The following is a 19,948-nucleotide window of genomic DNA, read 5'->3' as shown; positions in this document are numbered from 1 at the left end:
TGAGTCTTTTTTTTTCCCAAAATATATATTTTTATCAAGGCTCATATGGCGTTAGCCTCACGGGGCCGGGAGTCCAATACTTTGACAATTTTTCTTATTATCTATGTTAGTAATATGTAACCGATTACTCGCGGTTGGCTCGAGGTTAGTATTACAAGTGTTTTCGTAATTGGGATGTTGTTGTCTCCAATGCTCTGTACGTGTGCCCGACACGGGATACTTCCTATTGGGATGCAGCTGACCATTAATCAGCAACGCCCCCCTAGTCTGTAATCCATATCTAGCGTGGTGCATCTTTCTCGACTCGAGGAATCCAGGATAGAATGGTCACTAGCCGGCGCAATCATCAGCTCGTGTAGAGTTGTCATAAGCGGTACAACCTTTGGCTCTTGTTGAATGTTCAGTGGACTGCACAACCTTTGGCCCGTGTATCTGTAAAGAGTGTGTGTATGTATTGCCGCGACTAAGTAAAAGTTTATCGATCGGATAGGAGGGATATGAAACGGGGACACAACGAAGGAAACATCATTAAACGTTGACATCGGCGTTTCTGAGGAACAGGTATAGATGAAGCAGAAGATCAGGATCACGGCTACCTAAGATATCCTAAGATATAGATAAGTTAATTTTGAGTCTTTCGTAAGGAGTAATTGCTCTCCCGATTGTATGATTATATCGTCCGAAAAAAAACTTAAAGGTGCTATGTCTGGTAAATACGGCGGGCGGGATAGCACTTCAAGTTCTATCCAACCTCATTATGTGCGATGTTTGCAGCATGCGGTCCGACAATATTATCATGGAAAAATGATCTTCAGATCACGTAGGTGTCAAATCACTGCTTACGCCGCTACTCGTATATTAATGAAGACTGCTTGGCGCTGCACAGTAATGTGCGATCCTAAAGATGAAAAAGCATCAAATAGGATATCAAGTATACAAGTATACAAGTATGATCTAGTGAAGCGTCTAGTGAGCGTTACCAGCAAGGTACACCCAAACTAGCTTTGGCAGAAAAGAAGCTGTTTGAAGTAGAACTATTTCTCTCATTGAGGGTGCCAAATCAGAAAACAGGTACGTTTTTATGAAATAAAGTTAATGTTAATAACTATTTTTGCCGCGAACGGATTTTGACGATTTACATATCAAACGAATCGGAAATTACCTAAGATTTGTTTTTTATGCTATATATTACATTCCCCTGGTGTGTGAACGGTTTAAATTGATGAAAACTAGAGGCATTTCCATTTTACCATACATTTGTTCTGCTCATTTGTGAGATTCCCTACCCATGCCGTCAATAACGAGCAACTTATCGGCGATCAACGAAGGGGAATTATTGAAAGTCTCCGTGAACAAATAAAAGAAGAGAAGAGAATTACTTACTCGCTGATGTCACGCTTATTTAGTGCTGATTGGTTTACGTTGTACAAATGATGTCTTGAGGTGCGATTCCACTGAGGCAATACTAAATAATATGTACCATGACATTTGATACTTGCAAGTATTGCCATTGTTGTTGTTTCCATGCGGTGCCAAAGATAGATTGATGTAGTTATGAGATGTGGAATAATGGTGCTGATGCAATAAGTATATCATCGACTGTAGCCGAGTACATTTCACTTGTGAAAGAGGCTACCGAAATAGCGTTCGAGGTGAATTTTCAATGCATTGATATGAAACAATTAGCGACATACGATCAGCTTGTGTATTGTTCTGCGAGGGCAAAAATGCATCATCAACCATTTATCGTCAACTGGTTCTACAATAAAGAAAACCATTTCAGGGCAATCAAACCATTTTACTAAATTTTTTTTTTCTGAAATTTCGCAGCATTATAAAATAATCTCCGAAGTTAGAAACAAGCGACTTCAAAAAAAAATAACAGCGTAGTTTTACGTCAACAATGCGGCCGTGTCTTGGACACAACCTGCAGTATAAACCATCCGTACTGTAAATTCAGCCATTCCATGTCAAACCGATATGATTCTCAGATTTCTATGAGAAATGGTAGTTTCGTTCTTTATCACAAAATATTAGACCCGTTTTTTTTCAAACCGATGTATCAAATTGAAGCCTATAAGTTTTTTTTTCCTTTTTTTTGGATTTTCGTTTTTATAATTATTGATTGCGTTAGTTTTTTATAGTTTTTTCTGTAGAAGATAGAGGGGGCTATAGTTTTTAATATTTTTTCTCGAAAACTGAGGACTTCTACATAACATACATCTACACATATATATATTAGGCTGTCAAAAAAGTCCTGCGGTATTTCCGCGAGGTGTCGTTGTAAGCGCGTAGTTGTAGTTGTATTCATTGTATCGAGTCATACTACAGCTTGTTGGAAAGGTATTTTGCGCGCTATAATGTAGTCCTTGACAGTGTTTTGTTTGGTTAAGTCGTTCGTGAATTATAGTGTCGCAAATATGGAGCAAAATAAAGAGAAAATCCCATTTCCACCGCACAACGATGGTTTCAACGTTTTCGTTCTGGTGTAGAGGTCGTCGAAGATGCGCCACTCTCCGGAAGGCCTGTCGTCGAAAATTGCGACAAAATCGCTGAATTAGCCGAGAAAGACCGGCATAGTAGCAGCCGTAGCATCGGCCAAGAGCTGGGGATAAGTCATCGAACCGTTATTAACCATTTGAAGAAGCTTGGATTCACAAAGAAGCTCGATGTATGGGTGCCACACACGTTGACGCAAAAAAACATCTTTGACCGTATCGACGCATGTGAATCGCTGCTGAATCGCAACAAAATCGACCCGTTTCTGAAGCGGATGGTGACTGGCGATGAAAAGTGGGTCACTTACGACAACGTGAAGCGCAACGGTCGTGGTCGAAGCCCGCTGAAACGGCTCAGACGGTGGCCAAGCCCTCATTAACGGCCAGGAAGGTTCTGCTGTGTGTTTGGTGGGATTGTCAAGGAATATTCTATTATGAGCTGCTTCCCTATGGCCAAACGCTCAATTCGGACCTGTACTGCCAACAACTGGACCGCTTGAAGGTAGCACTCATGAAGAAGAGGCCATCTTTGATAAATAGAGGCCGCATTATCTTCCATCAGGACAACGCCAGGCCACACACTTCTTTGGTGACGCGCCAGAAGCTCCGGGAGCTCGGATGGGAGGTTCTTTTGCATCCGCCGTATAGTCCGGCGAACGAGCTAGGTAGTCAGAAGTTAGCCACAAAAGAGGCCTGTGAAAATTGGCTATCCGAGTTTTTTGCCAATAAGGAAGCGAGCTTCTATAACAGGGGTATTATGAAGTTAGCATCTCGTTGGGAACAAGTCATCGAACAAAACGGCGCATATTTGACTTAAAACAGATGATTGTAACTAATTTTATGAACAAGTGAAAATTCAAAAAAAAATACTGCAGGACTTTTATATTAACATGTTTTAAGTCTTCGATCAATATATTCTCATGTGACTAGACTAGACCTATGCGACCAGAATCCAATTTTTTCGCAAGCGTGACATTTTTTCATAGAAGAAAAATAGCTCTTTGGCTTTAATTTGATATGTGGATCATCTAAATCGGTTCAATGGTTCAAAAGTTATGAATTTTTAAAGAAAGTATTTTTTAGGAAAAAGTTGAAAAAATTGATTTTTTGAACCACCCTAAGATGCTAATGGTCAACATAACGAAAAAATAAAAAATACGGGTCTAATATTTCGCAATAAAGAACTAAACTACCACTTTTCATAGAAATCTGAGGACCACTATATCGGTTTGGCATGGAATGGCTGAATTAATAAGAAGTACACCCAAAGTTAATTTTTAGCACATGTTTTGGCATCCCGATCTATTACATTAAATGAGCTGAAAAATAACAGAAAATGTTCTACTCTCCAATATATGTATATCATTTGTATAATATATATGCTAGAGCCAATATGAGCGAGCGAAACAGGAGGCACATATAAATGAAAGCATATGAAAGCTTTTCGTATTGTTTGCCAAATACACGGCCCAGACAGAGAAAGATATATTCTCGTTCATGTTCTTCTTTATCCTTTTAGAAAACATTTTCCAACTTCATTTAATGATGAGGTGTAATATTATCACGCTTCTATATAACAGGGCTGGCAGCTATATGGATAGCGTGGTCTTGCGAAATACCATTGCATTCCAGTCGACTTTGGTTCGATCCCCATTGACGTCGTATGGACTTTTTTTTGGCACAATCCCAAATGAAATGAGAAAAGAAAACAGAAAGAGATGTCTGCTCGCATACATACAAACCATTTTGAAGCTTTTAAAACAGCTCATAATTTGCGCATTTGACCCTCCAGCACACGAAATGGCATCATTTCTGCCAAAGATGAAATGTTTCAGCCAACGTTAGTTTGGGTGTATAGAACAAACATTATATTTTTATTGTTTAAATTTTCTGATTTTTCTACATATCCTAAAGCTATATTTAGATTCCAATTCCATCTGATTCAGTTTTAAAATCCTGTTCAATTTGAACGTGGAAAGTGTCACCCGTATCTGAGTGACGGGGCGATGGACGTGTTAAAGGGTGGAATGTACGTATGAAAGCCATTTATTTTAAAGATTGTTAAAATTTTTATATGTATGGAACAAACCTCGCATCCTCTCAGACTCACAGAATACACGGAAAGAGTTTTCTGAGAATAAAACGAAGAGAGTAACCAACGTGAACCTTGACTAATTTCGCGACGGGTGCCGTGTAGGAGAAAGTCGGGAAAGACGGACAGGGCGGGTAGGATTGACACTTATGTATGATTGATAAATTACGTTTTCATTTCAAATTTGAATGATTTACAAACTCGCGATACAGTATATCAATACTTTTAACACTTGCTGTGAACACCAAGCTAGCCTTCTGTCAAAATTGTAAATAAAAATAAAAAAAAAATATCCAAAAAGAACAGCTCGATGTAAATTTACGTCAGCAGAAAATAAAATTCTCATTGTTAACAAGTAATTTTGACGTAAAGCTACGTCTTTCAGGAAGGTGCTGAATCAGAAAACAGGTCACGTTTTTATGAAATAAAGTTAACGTTAATAGCTTAATGACACAGCGAACGGATTCTGATGATTTGCATATCAATCGAATCGGAAATTCGCTAAGAATTGTTTGATTAGCTGTACATTACAATTCCCTAACCCCTAAACGGTTGAAATAAACGAAAACTGGAAGCATTCCCATTTTCCCATACATTTGTTCTGCCCATTTGTGTGCTTATCTACCCGTACCGTCAATAACGAACAACTGTTACATTCGTTTCTACCCGTGTTCAACATACAGTGGAACCCCGATTATCCGCGGAATAGTCGAACTAGCTCACCGCGGATCACGAAAATCGCGGATAACCCAACAAATGACTAAAAATGAGGTGCAAACAAAAAAAAACAGATATTTCAGTATGAAAAAAATGTTTTATCAATACAGGAATCATTAAACTATCCATCTGTAAGGTCGTGTACACCAGTAGTCGAACAATGTTAAAGTCATGACCAAAACAGAACAACAAAAACCGCACCGCGGATCATCCGCGGATAATGGGGGATCTACTGTATATGGTACAATTAATCCATCCGCGATTTGAAGCCACACTGTTAGGGGCAAATGAACTGGAAAGTTTAAAGCCCCTCTAACTCAATATCGTCGTCGTCGTGAAGCCACGCCACTTCTCGTTTGGTGGTCATCGAAGCAACATCGTTGCCGGAGAACGACAAGTGGGAGTGGATTGTCATTCTCAAGACAGGCGGAGAAGGAGTATGAAGCAGAGTTTCTTTACACGAGGGTCCTTCTCAGGGCTAGAGGCCAAAAACAAAAATGAAACGGCATGAAACCACAGATACAACGTATCTTCCATGGAAGTATGCTTTTAAATTCCAGTAGGGAAACCTTACTGTTGTTATTTAAAAATTTCGATGCATTCTAAAATAATACCCAAAGTGATAAACAAGTGGGTTGAATATTATAATTCTGTTGTTCTGCGTCGAAAACTGCGGTCATGTCCTAGATACAACCCATTACAATTTCTGGTGTATTGTACGTTGCGTGAGTGTTTGACCATCACTTTCCTTCCTTTTTATCGAATCAGCGATATTTTTTCTCGCTTTTACTCTTGAAATATTGACGTGAACCCTCCTGTACTCGCGTGCAAAATCATAACATGTATACTCGCGCACGGTGTCACAGACCGAAAATTGAACTTCTCTGTAATGTTGCTATTGTGTATTTTTCATGCTTTATTGGCACTTATTTGAAGAAGAGGGTATGATTAAATGAAAAAACTCAATAAAATATGTTTTCTTCGTCTTTATTATGTTTTAATAGTCATCTAATTCAGCCTCCTCAAAACAGGGTAATTTTCGATACTCCGACACAAATAACGAAATTCAAATTTTCACTGTTATTAATTAAAAGTAAGCAACTGAATATAATTCATGGAAGTATAAAGAGTTATAAAATAACATAAAAACGTATAAATCGATTGTGGTTTCATTGGAGTAAGAAACAGAACATAGCATAACTACATGCTCGTAACATAACATATTTTTTAACATTTCATGCAGTTGTTGCGTGTTTTTCGAGTTTTTTTTTATCAAAGAGAAGAATGTATAACGACCTTCTAAATAATTACCAGATGATGAAGGTTCTGGAATATTAAGTTTGCATATTCTTTGTCTCTGTATTCTTGGTAAACTAAGAATTAATGCCTTTTTTTAGATGGGACATAAAAAGATGATATAAAAGGATTTCTAGGAACTTCCTTTTTTTTCTTGTTTTCTTGTCGATATTGTCCATTATAAAAAATATCCCCGAAACTGTTAAAAATTACCATAGGCCACCGATTAGTTTATAGTTTACAGTTCACAATTCTTCCACAAGTGAAATTCTTTCACAAGTGTGTATATGTATGACCATTATATTTAGCGAATAACTATACGAAAGTCAAACATTTATATTTTGCTTTTGAACGTATGAATCTAACTACGAATAGTTAATATATGGATCCCTTCAATCCAGTTACAAAAGAGACTGAAATCGAATAGACCGGTAATGATCTTATGTATTATATTCAATAAATATTCCACGCCACTAACATTAATTTACACATTTCATTCAACAATATTCTACAAAAAGAAAAAAAGGCACTTGTCCAAAAAAAATTATTCTATACTCGCGTCGATATGTCAGACCGAAAGTGTGAAAAAAGTGACACACGTCCCCTTTGTACCAATACATGCGATACGCTAAACGATGACGAACGACGAATAACGTCGCTGGAGAGAATCGCAAAGTGGTAGTGTTGATATTTTCTGAGAAATGAACGAATTATTGATTTCTCGGTCTGACAGACCAATGCGCGAGTATAGGAGTGTTAAAAACACTTATCAATCAGAAGAGATGGACACTCCACCGAAGGGAAAGACGAATTTGCCGATTTAAAAACAATTCCGAAGTTACAAGCCAATTAGTGGACCGAAGTGCAACAATTTCTGCTGAAAAGCGAATGAGGAACGAATCGAATGAGCAGAAATGCGGATGTCAGAAGCAGCTAGAGAAGCCCCCAAGTCCAATTTGGCAACAAAAAAGCGACAGGAAGATCACCTTTTAAACGTTGAGGGAAAGTTTTATGGTCCAGGGATTGCAGACTAAAGATACGATGTAAAATAAACGAAGTAAATGTGTCAAAGTTTAAAACATGTTTTTATCGAAACCATGTTTTGCATACTGATGGGAGTTCTACCTCCGGAACGGTCCATCCGATTCAGATGAATTATTTTTCCCAGATTTTCCACTAAACTTCCTGTTATCGTACGCAGGAGTTTTTTGATATTTTGAAAAATAAAATCTTGGTGAATATTTTTGTCTCAATTTTTGAGGCAAAAGTGCCACTTTTTTACAAAAAAATGTCCATTCATTCTTTAGGATTGAAAACTGAAAATTATTGATATGCCACATAATCGTATGACATCTGTGGCCTTCGTGGCGCAATCGGTTAGCGCGTTCGGCTGTTAACCGAAAGGTTGGTGGTTCGAGTCCACCCGGGGGCGAGTAATATTTTTAACTGTCATAATGTCCGTGAACATAAATGTCGTATTCATCATCACATGTTTGAGATTGTAGAGTGTGTGGGTGCCATTTGTGTTTGGATGTACAAATGTGAAAATGTATATGTGTGTTGTAAATGTAAAAAACACATGTGTGCGTACATAAGGGATGAGCGTTTGTTCAAACACCATCAATAATATAACCAATCATGGCTTTGGCGGAATTCTTTGATCCCATGTAGCATCCTGAGCGTTATTCTGAAAATGGTGAAGGTCAATAATGATGGACACGGCTCTCTCTACCTTTTTAGATTTTTACCGTATAATTGTGGCTACCGAGAATCATTTCGATATAGTAACCAAATTTGGTAGAAATTGTTTTTGCAAAGAACGCATCCAAATAAGGGACAATGTTGATGAAACAGCTACTCATTCAATAGAAATAAAATTTTAAAAAATCGAAGCACCGCCGTCTGTTCCAAATTTTGAAGGAAACGGATAAGACAATTTTCCGAACGCAATATTGGTTCGCACGAAAATTCTGAGAAAATGAATACTTAGCTTTGAAAAAAAGCTACTGTTTCCGCCCGGGATCGAACCGGGGGCCTTCCGCGTGTTAGGCGGATGTGATAACCACTACACCACGGAAACACCAGATAGTAAATTGTTGCTCAAAACAACCCGCATGATGCGGAAGGTACCGTGAACCTAATAAAATCTATGTTCACACTGCCGAATCGAAGGAAAAATGACCAAGCAGAAATCACACAAGAAACTTGAGATTTCAGTGATTGAGTGATATCGTTTGTGTACGAAGAAACGAGATCAATAGACGAAAATTATATGAGAGATCATTGGCTTCGGTCGAGCGATGGCCGGTCGTTACATAAAATAAATATGCTGTCATTTTACGAGGCGAAACAGAACCTTTTCCTTGTCCACTGCTAGAGTAGAAAAAAATTCACACTTTCCAATATTTCTAAAAGAGTTCATTTTTCTCTTCTGTTTTTGCAGGATGAAAAAAATCAACTGCTCGTCACTAACATATGGTTGAAGCTAGTAAGTATAACGCATTTGTCGGGTAGGTCCTGATGCTGCTACTGACCGGCTCGAATGGCATGACGTATAGTTTCGGTGCCTGCCTGATTGTGTTGTGCGATCTTCTGCCCTCGGTCCGGATTCGGGGAGGGAGCGTGGCCCCCCCAAAAAGTCGAAAGGGACAACGTCCGACGCCCGATGCTGTATTTCTATCGGTTGCCGTTCGAAACGTGCGGTAGTCAGCCCAGGACGTGAGCCCGAAATAGAATAGAGATAGAGACACAACAGTAGCCACTATCACACCGGATGACATCGCATTGTGAGAAAGCTCCGGATATGGACCGTCAACGACAAACTAACGACAACGAATCAAACCAACAACAACGAAAAAAAAAAGAAAAGAATCACTTTGAAACAAGTTCGACGAGACATGTCGATGGACGGTGGCCACGTATTACATCATCCGGAATTTTGCCCCGTGTTTCTATTTTTGGGATGGAACCGTATCAGACGAGATTGCGGGCAGAAAATGGGTCACCAAAATTGCCAGATGTTCGTCGAAGATTTATGGCACGTGGAATGAATTCCACGAGGCCGCATGTGGCCTCGGGGTGATTCGTTGTTTCAAGTTAAATATTGCAGAATTTATTTGCGCGAGGCAATGGGGTTCTTTTTTTCTCACGGATCGAAGTTTCGTGTAACTTCAATGTGTCGATTTATTATTTAGATGTATTTAATGGCACTTGATAACAGCTACTTAGCATCCGTCGGGATGGCATATACGTTTCGCCTCGTAACCACGAGCAAGTTATCTATCATCGTAAATTGGTGAAAAATCGATTTAGTAGACGTATATGGATGATATTTATGACTGAAAATGTTGACATAAATCAAGGAGAAAGATTCTCAAAAAAGTGGAATGGGAATAAATTTTTGAGAGAAAATCCATCAAAGCTTGTAAAATGTGAGAGTATTAAAAATAACGTCACACATTACATTACTCTCAAGATCGTATGAGTACGATTGGAATAAAATTAATTTTATAGGGATGCGTTGTGCACGTATTTAGCACAGTTACATACATTCTGCCCAACTTCTATAAAACTATTCGCAATATATGCTATGAAAATTTTATTTATTTGTTTATTTATTTATTTCTCCATTTATTTCATCTGACTTGTGTTCTCATAGAGCAATTCCACGCGAAATCGGTCTAAAACAGCAAATTTAGACTCTCTTCGATTTTTTGGAAACTTGTTATTTATTATGAAAGCTACCTAAAATCACAAATGAGTCGCGATACTGTCACTATAATACAGAAAAAAAAAAAAAACCTAAAATCACAACATTCTTTATAGTATGACCAATTCAAATTACGACTGATTTTTAAAAAGAGCGTATTAAAATTCATTGATCTTTCTTTCAGAAAATCGTGGCCAGAAAATCCAGACGTCTGACTTAAATATTATGCTCGAAAAAACAATTTTTTTTTGCAAAATTCAATTTTAATATTCAACATAATTGCCTTTGAGGGCGATACAGCGATTATAGCGATCTTGCAACTTTTCGATACCATTTTTATAGTACTCTTTCTGTTCTCCACAAAATATGCCTCAATTTCGGTAACAACTTCATCGTCGGTCTTAAATTTCTTGCCAGCGAGCATTTTCTTCAGGTTTGCGAACGGAAAATAGTCGCTGGGGGCTAGATCTGGAGAATACGGTGGATGCGGAAGCAATTCGAAGCCCAATTCATGCATTTCTGCCATCGTTTTCATTGATTTGTGATTTTTCCATTTTTTTCACAATAACAAAAGTTGCTTCGGTGTTGTGAGATATAAGAGTTTTCAATATTAAATTAAATTTTTGAGCAATATTTTACAACAGTGTATTTGAAATGTTATTTTGCTTATTTGCATACTGGTTTTCCAACAACTCTGTCAAACATAATGTTTAAGTTAGACGCCTGGATTCATAGTCACGATTTTTTGAAAGAAAGTCCAATGATTTTGAATACGCCCTTTTCAAAAATCAGTCGTAATTTAAATTGAAATGTTTTTAGGTAGTGTCCATCATAAGTATCAAGTTTCATAAAAATCGGAGAGAGTCGGGTCAGCGGCCGGTCGATTCGGCGTAGAATAGCTCCATATTGAAAATGAGTCTAGAATCAATTTTTTTCCAGTTCCTAGTCCTAGTAACTGACATCGAGCTTCGTAGGATGGAAAATTGATTGGATCATTCCATGGAAGATGAAGCAAGTCACATAGGACTAGTTTCTTTTGATTGGACTCAATCCTTGCAATCCATAATGTATGATATGGGGTACCGGATAACTACGCCGAATTTCAGAACCGTTCGAACAGGTTGGAACTTATCGGAGCTCATGGACAGGAATCTGTGTTGCCCTTTAGCCCTAGTAATTATGTCCGAGTAAGGACTGTATCGAGAACCGTTTAGCAACATCTATTCATGATTAAAAATAAAACGTGATTATTATTTCAACTTTTTGTTTTTTAGGTTTAGTGAAGATCAATTCAAAGTGAACCAATAGTGTGGCTAACATTAGTCAAAATAATCTGCTCTATAGAACGATCGCACTTTTCGCGAAAGACCTTTTATCAAATTATGCACAGTAGCTGTTGTGCATTTCCTGGATGCTGTTGTCCAATTTTTCTGAATTCTTCCATGGTTTGGGAAACTGTTTACTCTTTCTTGAAGATCCTTTTCATAATCGCAACGTTCAATTGGTCGGAGCTCTGGACAATTTGGTGGATTGATGTTTTTCTCGACGAATTGAATATTATTGCCTGAGAGCCACTTTAATACTGGCCTAGCGTAATGTGCAGATACCAAATCCGGCCAGTAAAGAGGGGAGACTAATGGTTTTTTTTTCCAGGCAGCAACCTTTTTTTCATTCATCTTTGTAAATTTGAACATTGATTGTACCTTTTGTGAAACAATAGGAGACCGTAGACCATAAGTACAAATTGCTTGCCATATTAGAACCTCCTCTCCAAATCTTCCCAGCGCAATCATGCATTCAGCATCATCCACCTGCTCCTCCGCCGATTTCGTGTAGAATTACGGCCCTGTAAGCGTTCTTGAATCCAGTTTGACGCATGTTTCGTCGTCCATCAGGATGCACTCGTTGCTGTAGTCCAGTAGCCGGTTATACAGTTTTCGTGCTCTTGTTTTGGCTCGAGATTGTTGTTCTACGGTATTCTTAGGCACCTTCCGCTTTTTGTAGATCTTCAAGGAGTTCCTAGCCTTGATTCTTTGAATCATTCCAATACTGGATTTAATTTCTTTGGGCAAATCACGCGTTGATACCGATCAGTATCGTTTGGTGTTATTTACTACTGTACGATCCAACATGGGTTGACTGGAACCAGGCTTTCTACCGGATCTAGGCATTTCATTCAAGGAGAACTCGTTGTCATACTTGTGGATGTTATTATTCACAATTGTGTGGTGCACTAAATCGTTTTGCGATTTGGTTGAAGGTAGCAAACTTTTCAGTACACCAAATGTGCAGAACTTTCTTTCTTGTCTCGAGATTAGTTTTAGTCATAGCGAGAACGAATAGCTTAAACGGAATGAATCGACTGCACAAACTTTTGCTGACATGTAAACAAACTTTTCCTTGCATGCACATTAAAACAAGTTCATCCATTTTTGGGTAGAATCATTATAAAAGTTTGCAAATTACTTTTCGATACAGTTCTTAATGCGTAATTCCGAGATCACGTATTTTTTCACACGTAGCAAAGGTTAAAAATTGATCATGTATGTAAACGTTGTTGGCTTGAGTTTTCGGTAAAATGTTATATCGTTACATTTTTGAGCACCTAGTGTGAGAAAACTGAGCTTCGAACTGTGATATAGGGGAGGTGGGGGTAAAACGGACATGTTAAGAAGAACTTCAATTAAATCGTTGGAAACCCATGTTTCCCAAAACTTTGATGCAGTTTCTTGCAATTCAATATACTGTGTTTCTACCTAATTAGCCAAATATTTTACAAAAAAAAAATGTTTTTCAATGATTTTTACTGAAATTAAAACAGACCGAAAAGTAGAACTTTTTTTTCGATGCGGGTAATATGGACATATAGTGGGGGTAATATGGACAGATTTGTAATATATGAAGGGTAAACGTTTCTCGATCGCAAGAGGAATAATTTTATGCAATCAAGGTCTGAACTCATCACGAACGACCGTTAAATGATGAAAAAATCGAATGAATCCACCTAGAGGTGATATCGTACTTTTCAGCAGTATAAACGGACAGACTCTCAACAATTTTGCTTTTGGTTCCAGTCAGCTTCTAGACAGTCCACATTTGGCTATTTGATTTCCATTTATAGACGCCGAGCATTCCTTAGGAATAGATTGAGCAGACTTTTCACGGTTCACCTCACTCCCACTGGCAACTGTCCGTTTTACCCCACCAGTACAATTATTTCAATAATCAAAATTTTCCACTCAAAAATGAATTTTCTTTTCCGTACATACCTAATATCGCTTCTCTGTTAACTCATAAACCGAAATATAACCATCAGTGAATTTAATTTTGATAATAAACCACTCAAAATGCTTAATATCGAAGCAGCTAAAATTACATCCACATGCGGAATCATGTATGATTTTCGGTTTTTGTTTCCCCCTTCTACTTTAGATCAGTATTCATTGCCATAGGGTGGCTTAAATATTTTATAATAACATGTAGAAGGTGTTCTCATTAACAGAAATCTGAAATTCAAAATGTAACTATACAAATCATCCACCTGTCCATATTACCCCCACTGTCCGTATTACCCGCGGGTCCCCTACATTTTAACATCATATGCATAGAACGATCGACTACCAGTTCGGAGCATTGTTGCCACATTTCAATCTGTACAAAAGGGGTTAAAAATCTTTCTCATCTGTACTTTTTTTCCAAAAATCTGTACCATCGAAAATATTCGCTGTAGCGAAAAATTTATTTTATTAGCAAGAAAAAATTCTCATTATTCACGACAAATACTACATTTACATTTGCAATCGTTCGTGTGTTTGATGATGCTTATACATAGTTTTTCGGAATCTAGATTGCATACTATCATTTATTAATATTTACGAGATGTTTAATCAAATCTTTTGATCTCAAAATAGCGTTCATCGTATCGTTGGTGAGCCGATTTCGAGACTTATTTTTATTCTGATTATATTCAGGAAAATACGCTCGACAGTTGCCGAAGAGTGAGGCATGCTGAGAACGTTACAAACAACAAGGCTAACTATTTATACAAACATAAAAACTTGTTGAGAATGTTTTCAAATTTAGCTAAAAATTATGCCAAAAGCAATTGAAATCTGGCCTTTATTCAACTTTCATCGGTAGAAATTTCAAAAGCGAGCTAAAATTCCACTGAAATATGCAAAATTATTAATGGAAACTAGGAAAAAAAGAGATCTCTATCAAAAATTTAATTCTAATTTTATCTAAATTTTACATTATTGGCTGAAAATCCCCACATTTCTTAGTAAATTTAAACTCGCCGAGTTTAGGGTGTGGGATTTTAAGCGGTTAGAGTTCCAAAATTTCCTGTATTACCTCGTATTAGCCAGCGAATGACATGTATTATTTGACGACTACTACGACTTTATCCAACAGGTCTAGGCAATCGATTTTTATTTAGCACATTACGGAATTTGAAACCCCATCATCACGGTCTCACCGTCCGGCACAATTCCTATCAGACGATCCTTGTAAGGAATTTCGTCCTGATGAAACTGATCAATTATTGGATTGTAAGTACTTTTATGAGCAGCAGCACCAAGCGATACTGCGGCGTAAAAGTCGTCATGTACCTTAATGTTGATTTTTTCAAATGTAAGACGCGGAAAAAATATGTACCAATCTGTACTTTTCGACGAAAATCTGTACTCTGTACCGTACAGAATCTGTACTCTGTTAATTGTTAATCTGTAGAATAACGGAAAAATCTGTACCTTTCCAGATAAATCTGTACGTGTGGTCCAAGGTTGCTGTCTTGAGGTATTCCTAAAATTCTCCTAAAAATCAGGTATAATTCGTACACCTATCTTTCGGGTTGATAAGGTAATACCTGAACCAACGAGTGAGTCTCGGAGATACACCAAGCTTCTCAAGTTTAACAAGCAGTATGGTGTTATCAACCCTGTCAAAAGCAGCCTTTAGCCAGGTGGATGTTGTACCCTGCGCTCCAGCTTCCATAGTCTTAAGGAAACGGAGGGATCAAGATTCGTTGAGACTGATATATTTGGATGAAGACCGTGTTGATCAACAGAAATATAATTTTTGCAGCAAGAGAATAATACATCTTGTGTACCAAGCAGGCTTCAGAGCAGGTCTGCTCGACGGCACACAATCAGATATTGCTAGGCCCACGACCTCCTCGAAGTAGTTAACGGCTTTATCTATCGACAAGCAGAGATTCAGGAACTGCCAATCCTCCTGGACGAATAAATGGGTCAATGCAACGAAATCGGTTCTTCGGAAGTCGAGCTCATGCGCATCAGCGGTATTGTCGAAGCGAACGGGGATGGGGACAATCGATACCGATCAAGGGCTCTGATGCTTGAATAACAGAACATTCCGGGATTTAAGCTTCACTAGCACAAAATCAAGGATCGGAGAGTTAGTGTTCAAAATTTTGTTGGTTTACGTTAGATTATGCAGACTAAAACCATCCAGAAGTGTACTACAGGAAGTCGTAATGTTCGAATGCAGGGCATCGATGATAGTATGATCATTTGCAGTGACGTTCTAAGACAGCCCAGACTAATTGTGATCACCAAGAACCAGAGCCAATTCATTCTGTTCTAGTCGTGACAGTACATCGAACTGATGTGACTGTTGATACTGATGGAATCCAATATCCGGTCAGGAGGAAGATATATTACCCCAACACATATCTGTTTGTTGTCGTAATTTGTTTGTTGTCGTAATTTGATTTGTTGTCGTCACCCAAATCTGATCGAGAGAGAGAGGCAAACCGAAGTAGGGTCGGGACAGCAACAAAGATGGTTTGAAACTCCACGTGATTTGGAACTATTGAGTCTATTTAGGCGCGAAATGGAAAATGAAAGGTGGGAAGATTTTTCAAATCTGTGACGTCACAGATTTCATTTATGTATGTTACTTTTCTTGTAATAGTTCACTACATAGAAAAAGTGTTGTTACTAAATATAACAATAAGCAAATGAAATGAACGAACCTAGTTCATAGTTTTTTCCTAAATCAATGCTAGCGTTCAAAATCATAAGGGCCCGACATTTTAACAGAAACTGAAATTTCAGTATTTTTGAAGTGTTCTAAATTTAATTTCAATTCAATTTTACTTCTCGTTACGTCGACCAAAAACGTAAACGAACAAAGTCAGAGTCACACAATCTTTTGTTCCTTTGACGGATAAACATTTGACAGTGCATGGGAAAAAAGGTTGCAAGTTTTTTTTTCATGTAAAATGAACTTGAAAAATAAATTCAATTGACTCCGTATGACTTTTGATTGAGACGAAAAGTTTTCCGCTTGCGTCTTAGTTTTAGACGACTGAAGTTTTCAGCACCCTAATTGTGAAAAAAAAATTACAATTGCTGACAAAAGTCAAACTTTCATGAAGTTGCTCTAGAATCCAAACATAGTAGACATTAGAATACTATTTCTGAAATCAAAGAAAAAAATAAACATTTTAGTTGGTTTTTTTTTTATTAATTCGTTTACTTTTACAGGCTCAGTTACTTAAGTTTAAAGGAGCCGAATTCTTAAATACAATTTTAAATCTATATATATATATATATATATATATATATATATATATATATATATATATATATATATATATATATATATATATATATATATATATATATATATATATAGATTTAAAATTGTATTTAAGAATTCGGCTCCTTTAAACTTAAGTAACTGAGCCTGTAAAAGTAAACGAATTAATAAAAAAAAAAACCAACTAAAATGTTTATTTTTTTCTTTGATTTCAGAAATAGTATTCTAATGTCTACTATGTTTGGATTCTAGAGCAACTTCATGAAAGTTTGACTTTTGTCAGCAATTGTAATTTTTTTTTCACAATTAGGGTGCTGAAAACTTCAGTCGTCTAAAACTAAGACGCAAGCGGAAAACTTTTCGTCTCAATCAAAAGTCATACGGAGTCAATTGAATTTATTTTTCAAGTTCATTTTACATGAAAAAAAAACTTGCAACCTTTTTTCCCATGCACTGTCAAATGTTTATCCGTCAAAGGAACAAAAGATTGTGTGACTCTGACTTTGTTCGTTTACGTTTTTGGTCGACGTAACGAGAAGTAAAATTGAATTGAAATTAAATTTAGAACACTTCAAAAATACTGAAATTTCAGTTTCTGTTAAAATGTCGGGCCCTTATGATTTTGAACGCTAGCATTGATTTAGGAAAAAACTATGAACTAGGTTCGTTCATTTCATTTGCTTATTTTTATATTTAGTAACAACACTTTTTCTATGTAGTGAACTATTACAAGAAAAGTAACATACATAAATGAAATCTGTGACGTCACAGATTTGAAAAATCTTCCCACCTTTCATTTTCCATTTCGCGCCTAAATAGACTCAATAGTTCCAAATCACGTGGAGTTTCAAACCATCTTTGTTGCTGTCCCGACCCTACTTCGGTTTGCCTCTCTCTCTCGATCAGATTTGGGTGACGACAACAAATCAAATTACGACAACAAACAAATTACGACAACAAACAGATATGTGTTGGGGTAATATATCTTCCTCCTGACCGGATATTGGATTCCATCAGTATCAACAGTCACATCAGTTCGATGTACTGTCACGACTAGAACAGAATGAATTGGCTCTGGTTCTTGGTGATCACAATTAGTCTGGGCTGTCTTAGAACGTCACTGCAAATGATCATACTATCATCGATGCCCTGCATTCGAACATTACGACTTCCTGTAGTACACTTCTGGATGGTTTTAGTCTGCATAATCTAACGTAAACCAACAAAATTTTGAACACTAACTCTCCGATCCTTGATTTTGTGCTAGTGAAGCTTAAATCCCGGAATGTTCTGTTATTCAAGCATCAGAGCCCTTGATCGGTATCGATTGTCCCCATCCCCGTTCGCTTCGACAATACCGCTGATGCGCATGAGCTCGACTTCCGAAGAACCGATTTCGTTGCATTGACCCATTTATTCGTCCAGGAGGATTGGCAGTTCCTGAATCTCTGCTTGTCGATAGATAAAGCCGTTAACTACTTCGAGGAGGTCGTGGGCCTAGCAATATCTGATTGTGTGCCGTCGAGCAGACCTGCTCTGAAGCCTGCTTGGTACACAAGATGTATTATTCTCTTGCTGCAAAAATTATATTTCTGTTGATCAACACGGTCTTCATCCAAATATATCAGTCTCAACGAATCTTGATCCCTCCGTTTCCTTAAGACTATGGAAGCTGGAGCGCAGGGTACAACATCCACCTGGCTAAAGGCTGCTTTTGACAGGGTTGATAACACCATACTGCTTGTTAAACTTGAGAAGCTTGGTGTATCTCCGAGACTCACTCGTTGGTTCAGGTATTACCTTATCAACCCGAAAGATAGGTGTACGAATTATACCTGATTTTTAGGAGAATTTTAGGAATACCTCAAGACAGCAACCTTGGACCACACGTACAGATTTATCTGGAAAGGTACAGATTTTTCCGTTATTCTACAGATTAACAATTAACAGAGTACAGATTCTGTACGGTACAGAGTACAGATTTTCGTCGAAAAGTACAGATTGGTACATATTTTTTCCGCGTCTTACATTTGAAAAAATCAACATTAAGGTACATGACGACTTTTACGCCGCAGTATCGCTTGGTGCTGCTGCTCATAAAAGTACTTACAATCCAATAATTGATCAGTTTCATCAGGACGAAATTCCTTACAAGGATCGTCTGATAGGAATTGTGCCGGACGGTGAGACCGTGATGATGGGGTTTCAAATTCCGTAATGTGCTAAATAAAAATCGATTGCCTAGACCTGTTGGATAAAGTCGTAGTAGTCGTCAAATAATACATGTCATTCGCTGGCTAATACGAGGTAATACAGGAAATTTTGGAACTCTAACCGCTTAAAATCCCACACCCTAAACTCGGCGAGTTTAAATTTACTAAGAAATGTGGGGATTTTCAGCCAATAATGTAAAATTTAGATAAAATTAGAATTAAATTTTTGATAGAGATCTCTTTTTTTCCTAGTTTCCATTAATAATTTTGCATATTTCAGTGGAATTTTAGCTCGCTTTTGAAATTTCTACCGATGAAAGTTGAATAAAGGCCAGATTTCAATTGCTTTTGGCATAATTTTTAGCTAAATTTGAAAACATTCTCAACAAGTTTTTATGTTTGTATAAATAGTTAGCCTTGTTGTTTGTAACGTTCTCAGCATGCCTCACTCTTCGGCAACTGTCGAGCGTATTTTCCTGAATATAATCAGAATAAAAATAAGTCTCGAAATCGGCTCACCAACGATACGATGAACGCTATTTTGAGATCAAAAGATTTGATTAAACATCTCGTAAATTTTAATAAATGATAGTATGCAATCTAGATTCCGAAAAACTATGTATAAGCATCATCAAACACACGAACGATTGCAAATGTAAATGTAGTATTTGTCGTGAATAATGAGAATTTTTTCTTGCTAATAAAATAAATTTTTCGCTACAGCGAATATTTTCGATGGTACAGATTTTTGGAAAAAAAGTACAGATGAGAAAGATTTTTAACCCCTTTTGTACAGATTGAAATGTGGCAACAATGCTCCGAACTGGTAGTCGATCGTTCTATGCATATGATGTTA

The 19,948-nt window shown here is 37.4% G+C and overlaps 1 protein-coding gene and 1 non-coding gene across 4 annotated transcripts in view; both read left to right on the top strand.

Annotated features, from left to right (window-relative positions):
• LOC129774618 (neuronal acetylcholine receptor subunit alpha-7-like) overlaps positions 1 to 19,948 on the top strand; it is a 301,121-nt gene that overhangs the window by 129,802 nt on the left and 151,371 nt on the right. For all 3 annotated transcript variants that reach the window (XM_055778388.1, XM_055778389.1, XM_055778387.1), the window contains one exon: positions 9,047 to 9,091. In XM_055778388.1, the coding sequence (XP_055634363.1) occupies positions 9,047 to 9,091 (45 nt within the window). The remainder of the gene's footprint in view (positions 1 to 9,046; positions 9,092 to 19,948) is intronic.
• Trnan-guu (transfer RNA asparagine (anticodon GUU)) lies at positions 7,962 to 8,035 on the top strand. Its single transcript has one exon. It is a non-coding gene; the product is annotated as a tRNA-Asn (tRNA).

The sequence above is a fragment of the Toxorhynchites rutilus genome, chromosome 3 (assembly GCF_029784135.1).
Source record: "Toxorhynchites rutilus septentrionalis strain SRP chromosome 3, ASM2978413v1, whole genome shotgun sequence".
In the NCBI taxonomy this organism is placed as follows: Eukaryota; Metazoa; Arthropoda; class Insecta; order Diptera; family Culicidae; genus Toxorhynchites; species Toxorhynchites rutilus.
This window is presented reverse-complemented; position numbering and strand designations above follow the sequence as displayed.